Below are 11328 nucleotides of genomic sequence, written 5' to 3'. Positions count from 1 at the left end.
ATCGCTCCTCTCTTGAGCTTCCAAACAGATATAGAAATGATTTTCGTGTTGGGGCAGCCTGTGAGCCTAATTCTTATCAGGAGGCAGCCATGGTGCCCGAGTGGCAGTTGGCCATGTCTGAGGATCTTGCTGCTCTAGAGGCTACACATACATGGGATATGGTAGCTTTACCTCCTCGATCAGTCCCTATCACTTGTAAATGGGTGTATAAAGTCAAAAACAGGTCAGATGGTTCAGTGGACCGCTATAAGGCTAGACTTGTTGCTAGAGGTTTTCAGCAGGCTCATGGGAGAGATTATGATGAAACATTTGCGCCAGTTGCTCATATGACCTCTGTTCGTACTTTAATTGCTGTGGCTGCTGCTCGGTCATAGAAGATTTCACAAATGGATGTAAAGAATGCATTCCTTAATAGTGATTTACAAGAGGAAGTTTATATGCAGCCACCTCCAGGTGTTGAGGCCCCATCTGGTCATGTTTGTCGCCTTCGCAAAGCACTATATGGGCTTAAACAAGCCCCTCGCGCGTGATTTGAGCGATTCAGTTCTGTGGTTTGTGCTGCAGGTTTCTCTCCCAGTGATCATAACCCTGCACTTTTCATTCATACATCTGAACGTGGACGTACTTTGCTTCTTCTCTATGTGGATGATATGTTGATTACTGGAGATGATCAGAAGTACATTGCCTTTGTTAAAAGAAAGCTAAGTGAGCAGTTCAAGATGTCAGACCTAGGATCTCTCAGTTACTTTCTGGAGATTGAGGTTGATTGCACTGATGATGGCTACTATCTTTCTCAGTCTCGCTACACTCAGGATTTGATAGCGCGCTCAGGTCTTACTAATACTCGTATTGCTGCTACACCGATGGAACTGCAGCTGCAATTGCGCTCTACTGATGGCATTCCTCTTAAGGATCCCTCTCGCTATCGTCATCTTGTTGGCAGCCTTGTATACCTCACTATGACCAGGCCAGACATAGCCCATGCAGTTCATATTGTAGGGATTCGTAGCATAGAAAACAAAAAAATTCCTACCGCAAGAACGAATAACAAGCCAGGATCTAATCTAGTAGATGGTAGCAACGAGGTGAAGATCATCATACCCTTGAAGATCGCTAAGCGTTAACGAGATTAGATCTCGTGGTTGATGTATTCGATCACTTGCCGCTTGCAACAGTCACACGTTCGGTGTTGATGACGACGTCCTTCTCCCCGTTCCAGCGGGCAGCAGATGTAATAGATCCTCCTCGGAATCCCGCCAGCACGACGGCGTGGTGGCGGTGGTGGTGGAGATCTCCGGTAGCGCTTCGCCTAAGCACCGCGGGAGTATCAGGAGGAGGGGAGTGGCTATTGTTTGGGGAGAGGGGGCACTTGGGGCGCCGGCCTTGGGTGCCCTTGGGTGGTGCAGCTCAAGTGGTGGCCGGCCCCCTCCCTCTCCCCCTCATTATATAGGTGGAACCCCCTAGGGTTTGCCCATGATTCGAATAAGAGTCCAACTCAAAACTTACCATATGGGTGAAACCTAGGGGAAGTGGGATTCCTCCCTTTCCTTCTCCTATGGCCGGCCATGGTGGTGGAGTCCACCATGGAGTCCACCTTCCCCTTTGGTCGGCCGACTAGGGTTGGTGGAGTCCATTCGGGACTCCACCTTCCATAGTTATTTATTCCAGAAGGTTCTAGAACATTCTAGCGCCTTCCATAAATGCACCGGATCATTTCCAAACTTGGAAAGTGACTTCCTATATATGAATCTTATTCTCCGGACCATTCCGGAACTCCTCGTGATGTCCTGGATCCCATCCGAGACTCCGAACAACATTCGAACTCCATTCCATATTCCATATCTACTTAAAACGACATCAAACCTTAAGTGTGTCACCCTACGGTTCGAGGACTATGCGGACATGACCGATACCCCTCTCCGATCAATAACTAGTAGCGGGACCTGGAGATCCATAATAGCTCCCACATATTCAACGATGACTTCGTGATCGAAAGAACCATCCACATAAAATAACAATTCCCTTTGTCTCGCGATATTTTACTTATCCGAAGTTTGATCGTCGGTATCTCCATACCTAGTTCAACCTCGTTACTTATAAGTACTCTTTACTCGTACCGTGATATGATATCCCTTGTGAACCAGTCACATGCTTGCAAGCTAATCAGATATCATTCCACCGAGAGGGCCCAGAGTATATCTATCCGTCATTAGGATGGACAAATCCCACTATTGATACAAGTGCCTCAACCCTATACTTTCCGAACACTTAATGCCACCTTTATAACAACCCATTTACGCAGTAGTGTTTGGTGTCATTAAAGCATCCATCCGGTGTAGGTGATTAACAAGATCTCATGGTCGAAGGATTAAGTTACTATGCATATTAAAGCTTGAAGCATAAAGAACTAAATGACTTGATCATATGCTACGCTTACTAAGGGTGTATGTCCCTCACATCATTCACCTAATGATATGACCTTGTTATTTAATAACATCCAATGTTCATGATCATGAAACTATGATCATCTATTAATCAACAAGCTAGTTGTGACGCCCCGGAACCGGTACCATGAGGATTCCAGCGATCCCGCCGAAATCCGCACGATATCGATTCTGAGACGCCCTCCGACACGACGTGCGCGACGAATCACACACGTGATGCCAGAGTAATTAACATGAGCGGTAACATTACAACAGGATTACAATAGAGCCCACAAGAAATATATATTACAACAACGACTCCAACGAGTCAAGATACAAATATACAATACAAAGATCCAAATCATACAGAAGATCGAATATGTCCGAGTACGGACAAGATACAAATTGGACTAAGAGTCCTGAAGATAACCAGTGGAGTCCATAACCCTGCCTAGGCCAAGCCGGAAGGGTGACCTTGCTAACATCGTCTTCATCGAACATATCTTCATACCTGCCCGGTTATGTCCCAAAGCAGCAATAAGTACGGGTTCGTACTTAACAAGACTTCAAGACGTATAAGCATTCGTCAACCAGTCGTCCTTTGTACTTGAGGCACGCAGGGGACTTAGAGGACGCAAGAGGAACGTCATAGGCAATATGGTGGGGTTAAGCGGCAGCGCGCAAGCACTAAAAAAACCTATAGAGACACTCTACAACTTTCGTCTATCAGAGAAGGTGAGAGAGCGCACAACTAACAGTTCTATACTCTGCAAACATAACACAGCCGATGTGTTCCCCCTTCGCAAAGAAGTACTAGCAAAGGTACTCACACGGTGGACAAGTTTTAACGAGTTATTATTTAAGTTGTTCTATCTTACTATGCAAGTTATTAGTATTGAAACAACTCCAAGTCGTCCATAACCGCGGACGCGGCTTATCGATAAGATTGTAACCCTGCAGGGGTGCCCAAATGTGCCCACACGCACGCTCGATCCACTTGCGACAGGTGGATATCACGACTCGCACTCTCCTTCACTACAACAATGCCCATGAAGCCACCTAACTACGTTAAACCCGAATCAGAGTCCGGCTGACTCTCCAAGACGGTCCTAGCTGTTGCGAGGACGGCTAAGAGGATCAGAGCCCACTAGAGGATGACCTCTTAACAATACGTGCCACACCTATGGACGTGCAAGAGACAACGGGGATACAAGGCACACATGGCTTCCCCAAAAGTAACATCATATCATCTGACCACAAAGAAACATGCTTGCACGCCCGGAAGAAACAAAACGTTCAAAACTAATTGTGTCCACTGGACAAAGCTGTAGATTCCGGCAGTGGTCGAGGGAAGACCCGGTAAGCATACCCACGTGTGGTTAGAGCGCTCAGTCTCGGAACAGATAACAAGAACCCGGGGTCCTAAGATATTTAGGAAACACAAGTGAGCCGTCACAAAACAAGCAGCTGACCCACCGATGCCTCCGCTAAGCAACTACTAACAGATATATCCATAAACCATGTGTCATGATTCCCCAACAGATAACCCGATAAGATAGCGATAACGGTAACGAGATATAACAGCACTAGCATGCACTACGACTCGCAAGGCAGACCCGGTAACCAAACAACAGCTGTAGGAGGTTGGTGGAGGCAATATGGGTTGCTTGAGGTAACAAGTGGATAGGACACGTGAAAAGAACGCAACTCAAGGCTAGCATAAGAGAGAAGGCAAAATAAAACAGGTTAGCGACTCCTGCAGAGACAGGAGTTTAGGAAATGCTTGCCTGTTAAAGCTTGCCGAGGAATATCCGGAGGACTTGTCTTATCTCACCACACCACTTCGCGATCCTATCCGGGAAGAAGAAAATGCTGGAACACACACAACGTATGCAAATCTTACGACTATGGATAAAGAAGATCCAGCATGATGAAGGGATGATATGCATGGCATGGCAATTATGATGCGATGCAACTTATCCAATTAATCGGAGTTGGAATCCCGGGCAAACAATTATTAGGTTAGAGTTGTTTTTCTACCCAGCAATATTAAATGTTACTTAACATGGCATAAGCATGGCATGGGTGATCTACGTCAAAATTAAATGGAACCGGGATAAAATAACATTCCCGCACAATCCCATATTTAATTATTAGGTGTAACGCTATTTACCCCCGAACACCCACATATGCGATGCAACAAGATGATATGCGATGCAAACATGTATGAAAGATGCAACAGGATCAAAATAGCACATTTAGAAAATATGGCTTATGGTTGGGGTCTCACAGTATCGGAACAAAGGTGGTCGCCGGAGCGGAGCGGATGTGGCAGAAGTCGTCGACGTTGAGGAAGTAGTCGAAGCCGGGGTCTTCGGATCCATGTCGTCGTCTCCGTGTCGAAGCGGAAGTAGTCGAAGTTGTCGGTGTCGCGGAAGTAGACCTTGGCGGTGAGGCGTCGGCGGACCCGGCGCGGTTGTCGATGTCGAACTTGAATTCGGCGCCGAAGTCGGAGAAGCAGCGTCGGTGAAGGAGTAGCAGTTGCGCCAGAAAGGTTGTCGGACAAAACGGACGCGGTCACCGGAAAGATCGGAGGCTAAAATCATGTAGGTATTTTGTCGAGCACGTGGCGGCCGCCAAAACGCGGAACAAAAATCTGGACAAAAGAAGCACTGCTGCTGAACTGCTGTCTATCTCGCGCGCGGGAAAAAAAGACAAGATGCTGGCCGGACTGGACATCAACGATTAGTAGTTGTACCATATCAAAAGGAATGGCACAAGGCCCAAGGTGATGGAGATATGCAGCGCTGCTGCTGCTTTGGCTGGTAGGTGGAGCGCTGCTGTTTGCTCAGCAACGTGCAGGAGGCGTGGGGCGGGCGACGTGGAGGTGAGTGTTGGCGCTGGGAGCGAGGCATTCCGGGCGGAAGACGGGAGCAGTGCGGCGCTGCGCTGTGCGGGCGAGCGAGCGGCGGCCAGCGCTGGACCTGGGGCCCGGTCGGCCAGCGATACATGCAGCGCGCGGGAAAAAGGACGGGCGGCGCGGCAATCGAGCAGGCCAACGACGGCGCGCAAGGCAGGAAAACGACCGAGAAAAAGGGAACGCGCGGCGGCGACTCTCGTGCGCGCGGAAAGACCACCCGCGACAGAAATGGAACCCAATTTTTTTTTGCAGGGATTTGGGGAAGAAAGGAAAGGATTTTGAGTGGGGATTTTTGGAGCAAAAGTAGAGGATCTCAGATCTGATTTGGGGGCTAGGGTTTGAGGAGGATGAAGAAGAGGAGAGAAGCTGCCCTTAAGTAGGCCAAGGTGGTAGGTGGGCTTGGGCTAGTTTTTGGGCCAAAATTTTGTCAGGCGCTTTGCCCATTTTTATTTTAACAAATGAAAAACAATTTAGCAAAACATTTTATTTAAAGTAACGGACCGGAAATTAAATTGGTTTAATATTTCGAAATTAAGAAAAGAGCGGGGTGGCGTTATAATTTGCCGAGGTATTTAGCAAACAAAAAAAAAGGATTTTTGGGAAAATAATTTTCGCGATTGAAAATATGTCAGAAAAATATGCATGATGACGTCACGATGACGCGAAAAACAAAACGACGAACAAACCCAATATGGAATATTTTTCCGGGACGTTACACTAGTTTAACAAGAGGCTTACACCAGGGACTCATTTATGTTTACATAACACACATGTATTAATGTTTCCGATCAATACAATTATAGCATGAGATGCAAACTATCATCATAAACACAAAGATATAATAATAACCACTTTATTATTGCCTCTTGGGCATATCTTCAACACATATCCTGAGTCAGTTTGTTTGTGCTCCTACCTCAGTTCATTATAGTCACTTGCTTCGTGTTCTTCAATACTTGAGGGGGACATCATCTCGCCGGCTGTTTTATGCCCGCACAATCCAGCTCTAGCTTCATGCTTACTCTGACTCCACTTGGGCGAGTAATCCTGATGACCGTTCCTCTGTTACTGTTACTGGTTATTGTCTTTTTCTAGGCACATCTCCTATTGCATGGAAGTCGAAGAAACAGAATGCAATATCACGGTCTAGTGCTGAGGCCGAACTAAGAGCTCTCTCTACCACCACAGCAGAAATCATTTGGCTTCGTTGGCTGTTGGCTGATCTCGGTGTCCCATGTGATGCACCCACTACCATTCTTTGTGATAGCACTGCTGCCATCCAGATTGGAAATGACCCTGTCAAGCATGAGCTAACCAAACATATTGGTGTGGATGCTTTCTTCACACGTTCTCATTGCCAACAATCAACCATTCACCTGGAATATATTCCATCAGAGCTTCAACTTGCAGATTTCTTCACAAAAGCTCAAACAAAAGAACATCATAAGCTTCATGTTCTCAAACTCAATGTCTCAGATCCACCTTGAGTTTGAAGGGGGGTGTTAGAACATGTGTATACGTTGTATTTAGCCCAAATAGTCTAGTCTAGCCCAAGGTCCAAGATGGCCCATGTAACCTATGTATATAACTCTGAAGTCAATAGAGAAAGGGCAAGGTTGGAAAGTTATCAGTGGGAAGCACATGCCGCCGTCTTACGTTGTAATGGTGGGCTGGCACTAAGACAACACTGCTCTACAGTTTAACGATATAGATTCGAATGTTTTAATACTAAAACATGTCCAGATACATGTGAATCAAGATAAATCTGCGGTGGTTATTTTCCAACGAGAGAATTAATAAATAAGTAGTAATTAGCAAAGCTTCTTCCTCCACAACAATGGTTTAAGCAGCTACCACAATAAGAAGTGGGAGCAACCCCAGCAAGGGCACTAGCATCCATATACTATTTATTTTATAGCCTGGTCCGGACAAGAAACTAGTGGCAGCTTATACAAACATATATTAAGCAGAAGCAGTCTCATTCTCTGAATCATCGAATACAGATGTTGAAATTGTGATATTGATTTCCAGATCACTTGTGTGAATGTGTGATGCCTACATGATGGCTGAAGTTGTGAGACTTTAAATATTGGCTCATTTTTTCAAATCGGGCCACTCCACTTTCCATTACTTTCACAACGGAAATATACATTGTTCAAACGTTAAAGCAGAAAGTAAACAAAGAAAACGAGAAAGAAAGAGCGCCCTAGCATCAATAGGAAACCCGCTGACAGATGAATCGACATCGAAATATCTCCTACGGGACAAAAACCTATCAACACTAAGACTAGAAACAAGGAGTTCACCATACATCACACACAACCATAGCCAAAAACCTCAACAGGTAACATCTATCCAAGCGCCAGCCCTCAACAGGAAACAGCTCACGGTTTTATTAATTTGATACCTTGTACGCTCGGGATTTGTGGCCTGCATCGTGTATGCATATTTATTAGAAAATAATCACTTGGCAATGTTAATTTTTATATTGAATATAAAGGAATAAACAACAAACCTGTCGGTAGACTAGTGGAATAAAGACTCGAGCATTGTAAACCTTAGCAGTCCTCGTTTATCCAGCTCCAGCTGAAAACTATGAAGGACCAGGGAGAGTGAGGTCTCTAGCATCTCTCCCATATCTGCCTGATCATAAATTTTCTGCACTGTTTTCATGTCCCATGCATGATGCAAACAATGGATGTAGGCGTTCCTCTTAAATCGCAGGACCTCCTTTCCAGCATTCGGGTAATATGTACTTCCTCTGTAGAACATATTCAGGTATGGGTTTTGCTGAATGAGTGTGTCCCAGTTTGCAGGGAAGTGCAAATTATTCATGACATCTTTATACCACATATAGTTCCACCTCTGTAGAATCTCGTTTGAAAAATCATATATACGGGTAAAAAGCTCTTTCTTGTCAACGCGCCAAATGAGGGAGCAATGATGCTGAATAGCATAGGAAGCCGTGTGTCCATTGGTTTTCATCAGGCCAAGGAGTTGCTGGAAATCAGCAGGCAAAGATGCCACTGCTCCACTGAAGATTGTCTGTATGAACATTTCCCCGACGCTTGCATAGTTCATCTGCGCAAGATTGCCGTCATAATTTGCTGTCCAGGATGCAGCATGGAGAAAAGGTTTTCCAGACAGAAGGTCAACGAAAACATTGTTAGCCTTCAACTTGAAGAAGCATATGTTATTAGTTTCAGGGTCTGGCATTAACGCTAGCACACGCCTCATCAGCCGTTTGATATCATCAGTCAGAACAAGGCGCCGATGATTTGGATATCCTGGAGGTGATACAGTCGTTGTTTTGGTAATCAGCTTCACATATTCAGACAATGGCAAACTCATACTCAGTAATTGGGAATACATGTCTCCTGCATAGATGAGAACTTCAGAATGCATAAAAAAGCCAGAAAGCGAAAGAAAAGCGTGCCAACAAAACTGAAATAATTGAAATGTAAAGCAAGAGGCACCACAATGAACCAGTTGAATATTTTCTGCTAATAATGTAAACCACAACATAAATCCGTTGGTAATTTCTGGGGTATACGTGTAGGTGTTGACTATTGCATATTGTGCTAGTGGTCTAGTAGATTCTTTATTTAGAAACAGGTGGCAGTACAGCTAATAATCTGATCTATAATAGCCGAAACATAACATGCATTCCCAATTTCTCGTTGTTATTCAGGATCCACACACAGCATGCTACACACTCAGTGTGCTCAAAATACAGGACGACTAGAACAACCGAGGTCAAAATTAATAAACATATCAGTACTATAAATAAATAAAATATGAGAATGCACGGGCAAACAATTCTCACCATCAAATCTGCCGGAGAAATCTGCCAAAGAGATCGCCGGGGAGGAGTGCTCGCCAAAAAAAGGTGAGGCTTCCTTTTCCCTCGCAAAGAAAAAAACAGAGTAAGACTGATATTTTTGTTGTTGTTGGTGAGACTGGTTCTCTGAACATCAGGCAGGAAGGCGAGCTCACCGCCGACAGCCCAGGAAAATTGCTCGCCCGTGAGTTGAATATGGAGGAGGCCATCGTGGAGAGTTTTTCTGCGCAAGTAGGAAGCTTTGATCAAACGGAACATGAAGATGAGTCAGGCTTTTATACACTGGGGTGGGATGAGGTATATGACATGAGATTGGATACAAGAGACATATACCTCATTTGTGAAAACAAATAACACCCTGCATCTTGTAAACTAATTGCATAATTTGCTGCTGATAATGTAAACTGTGACATGCATCCGTTGCCAATTTCACAGATTTAAGCAGAACCAATCTCCTTTTATTTGGGTGTGACATTGCCGAGTAAGTGTTAACTACGAGTCTATTTTTATTTCTAGACTATGGACAAATTAGCACTGAATGTTGTGCTAGTAGAATACCCAATTAGAAACTGGTGGCAGATCTGATCTATAACAGCAGAAAAGTAACATCCATCGTGAATTTCTTGCTGTTATTCAGGATCCATCCAAAGCAAGCTAAGGACTAAGATTTTCTGAAACTAAACAATAGAAGTCAAAATTAATAACATATTTTTTCTCGCAACAAAAAAAAATTAATAACATATGAGTACACCTGCAATAAAATATAAGTCTCTGAAAGCAGATCCGCTCACCACCAAATCCCCGGTAGGAGTGCTCGCTGAAGAAAACAGTGTAAAACAGAGGTTTTTTTTTGTTGGTAAGACTTTTTCTCCGGGCAGGAACCTGAGCTCACCGCCGAAAGATGATGAAAATCATTCGCCGGTGAGCTGAACATGGAGATAGCCAAGGTGGGGAGCTGAACTTGGGGACAAGAAGATGAGTCAGGCATGCAGTGGGGTGGGAAGAGGTATATGACATGAGAGTGGGTACAAGAGACATATACCTCATTTGCGAAAACAAATAACGCCCTTCCTCGTGTAAGCTAATTGCATAATTTGCTGCTGCTAATCTAAACCGTGACATACATCCGTTGCTAATTTCACAGAATGAAGGAGAACCAATCTCTTTTTTTGGGGGTGTGACATTGCCAAGTAAGTGCTAACCACGAGTCTATTTTTAATTCTGGACTATGGACAAATTAGCACTGAATGTTGTGCTAGTGGAATACCCAATTAGAAACTGGTGGCAGATCTTGATCTATATCAGCAGAATACTAACATCAATTGTGAATTTCTTGCTGTTATTCAGGATCCACTCGTAGCAAGCTACTGACTAGATTTGCTGAAAATGCCCAACGACAAGAAAGAGAAGTCAAAATTAATACTCCTGCAATAAAATATAGGGTCTGCAAAAGCAGATCGGCTCACCACCAAATCCTCGGGAGGAATGCTTGCTGAAGAAAGCAGCAAAGCAGATCTCAGCGGATGCTTTGTTCCTGGCAAAACAAGTAAATCAACAGAGTTAAACAGAGTTTTCATTGGGTATAAGACTGGTTCTCCAAACTACTTAAGTCTCTCGGAAAACAGCAGCGCCCTCAGCAGATAGCCGAGCTGAAGATCGATGAAGCCGTTCAAGATCACTGACCAGAGGTCGCCAGAAAAAAAGTGAGCGTCAGGAAGAGCGTGCAGAAGGCCCGCCTTGCCCAATTCAGTGGAACAGAGGTCAAGAAGCTTTCTCGATCGTCTTGGAGGCCGCCAGCGCCTGGAGCGTTTGGAGGCGGATTTGCTCTGCTTAGAGGAATGGTGATCGATGATCAGGAAGAGGAGGAAGTATACACGAGGACGAGGACGATGATCAGGGAGATGGTGTTATATGAGGACGACGAGGGAGCGGGCGATGGGTATGGTTGGGTGGATAAATCCGGCTGGCGGACATTTTTGTTTCTCCCGTTGACGGTGTTTTTGTTTTCACTTAATGTCCCCGTCATCAAGGTTTTTATATTGGGATAGTAGGTAGTATCTTTTTTTTCGGTGTATATGGTAGAATTGTAACATAGTATCATAATACTATAAGATTTTTATTTTAAATAAACAATATGTCTATAT

General features: G+C 44.6%; 1 protein-coding gene across 11 annotated transcripts; it reads right to left on the bottom strand.

Annotated features, from left to right (window-relative positions):
- Nucleotides 1–7505: 7505 nt before the first annotated feature.
- Nucleotides 7506–11120, bottom strand: LOC127340618 (uncharacterized). 11 transcript variants are annotated; one of them, XM_051366366.1, is made up of 6 exons: nt 9936–11120; nt 9743–9861; nt 9340–9407; nt 9170–9242; nt 7859–8720; nt 7506–7773 (listed from the first exon to the last, which is right to left on the bottom strand). In XM_051366366.1, the coding sequence occupies exons 3-5, from the start codon at nt 9391–9393 to the stop codon at nt 7870–7872; spliced, it is 978 nt and encodes a 325-aa protein (XP_051222326.1). In that variant the 5' UTR covers nt 9394–9407; nt 9743–9861; nt 9936–11120; the 3' UTR covers nt 7506–7773; nt 7859–7869. The 11 variants fall into 11 exon arrangements, with proteins under 11 accessions (XP_051222326.1, XP_051222327.1, XP_051222330.1 ...); XM_051366367.1 differs by having other exon boundaries at nt 9976–11120; XM_051366370.1 differs by lacking the exon at nt 9743–9861 and having other exon boundaries at nt 10651–10718; nt 10868–11120.
- Nucleotides 11121–11328: the final 208 nt, after the last annotated feature.

This window comes from Lolium perenne, chromosome 3 (assembly GCF_019359855.2).
Source record: "Lolium perenne isolate Kyuss_39 chromosome 3, Kyuss_2.0, whole genome shotgun sequence".
Taxonomy (NCBI): Eukaryota; Viridiplantae; Streptophyta; class Magnoliopsida; order Poales; family Poaceae; genus Lolium; species Lolium perenne.
This window is presented reverse-complemented; position numbering and strand designations above follow the sequence as displayed.

Coding starts and splice junctions, on each gene's coding strand:
- LOC127340618 (XM_051366364.1), bottom strand. CDS start 9,393: ATGGCCTCCTCCATATTCAACTCACGGGCGAGCAATTTTCCTGGGCTG. Junction 9,243..9,339: donor ATTTTCCTGGGCTGTCGGCG/GTGAGCTCGCCT, acceptor GCGAGGGAAAAG/GAAGCCTCACCTTTTTTTGG. Junction 8,721..9,169: donor TTTCTCCGGCAGATTTGATG/GTGAGAATTGTT, acceptor TCATCTATGCAG/GAGACATGTATTCCCAATTA.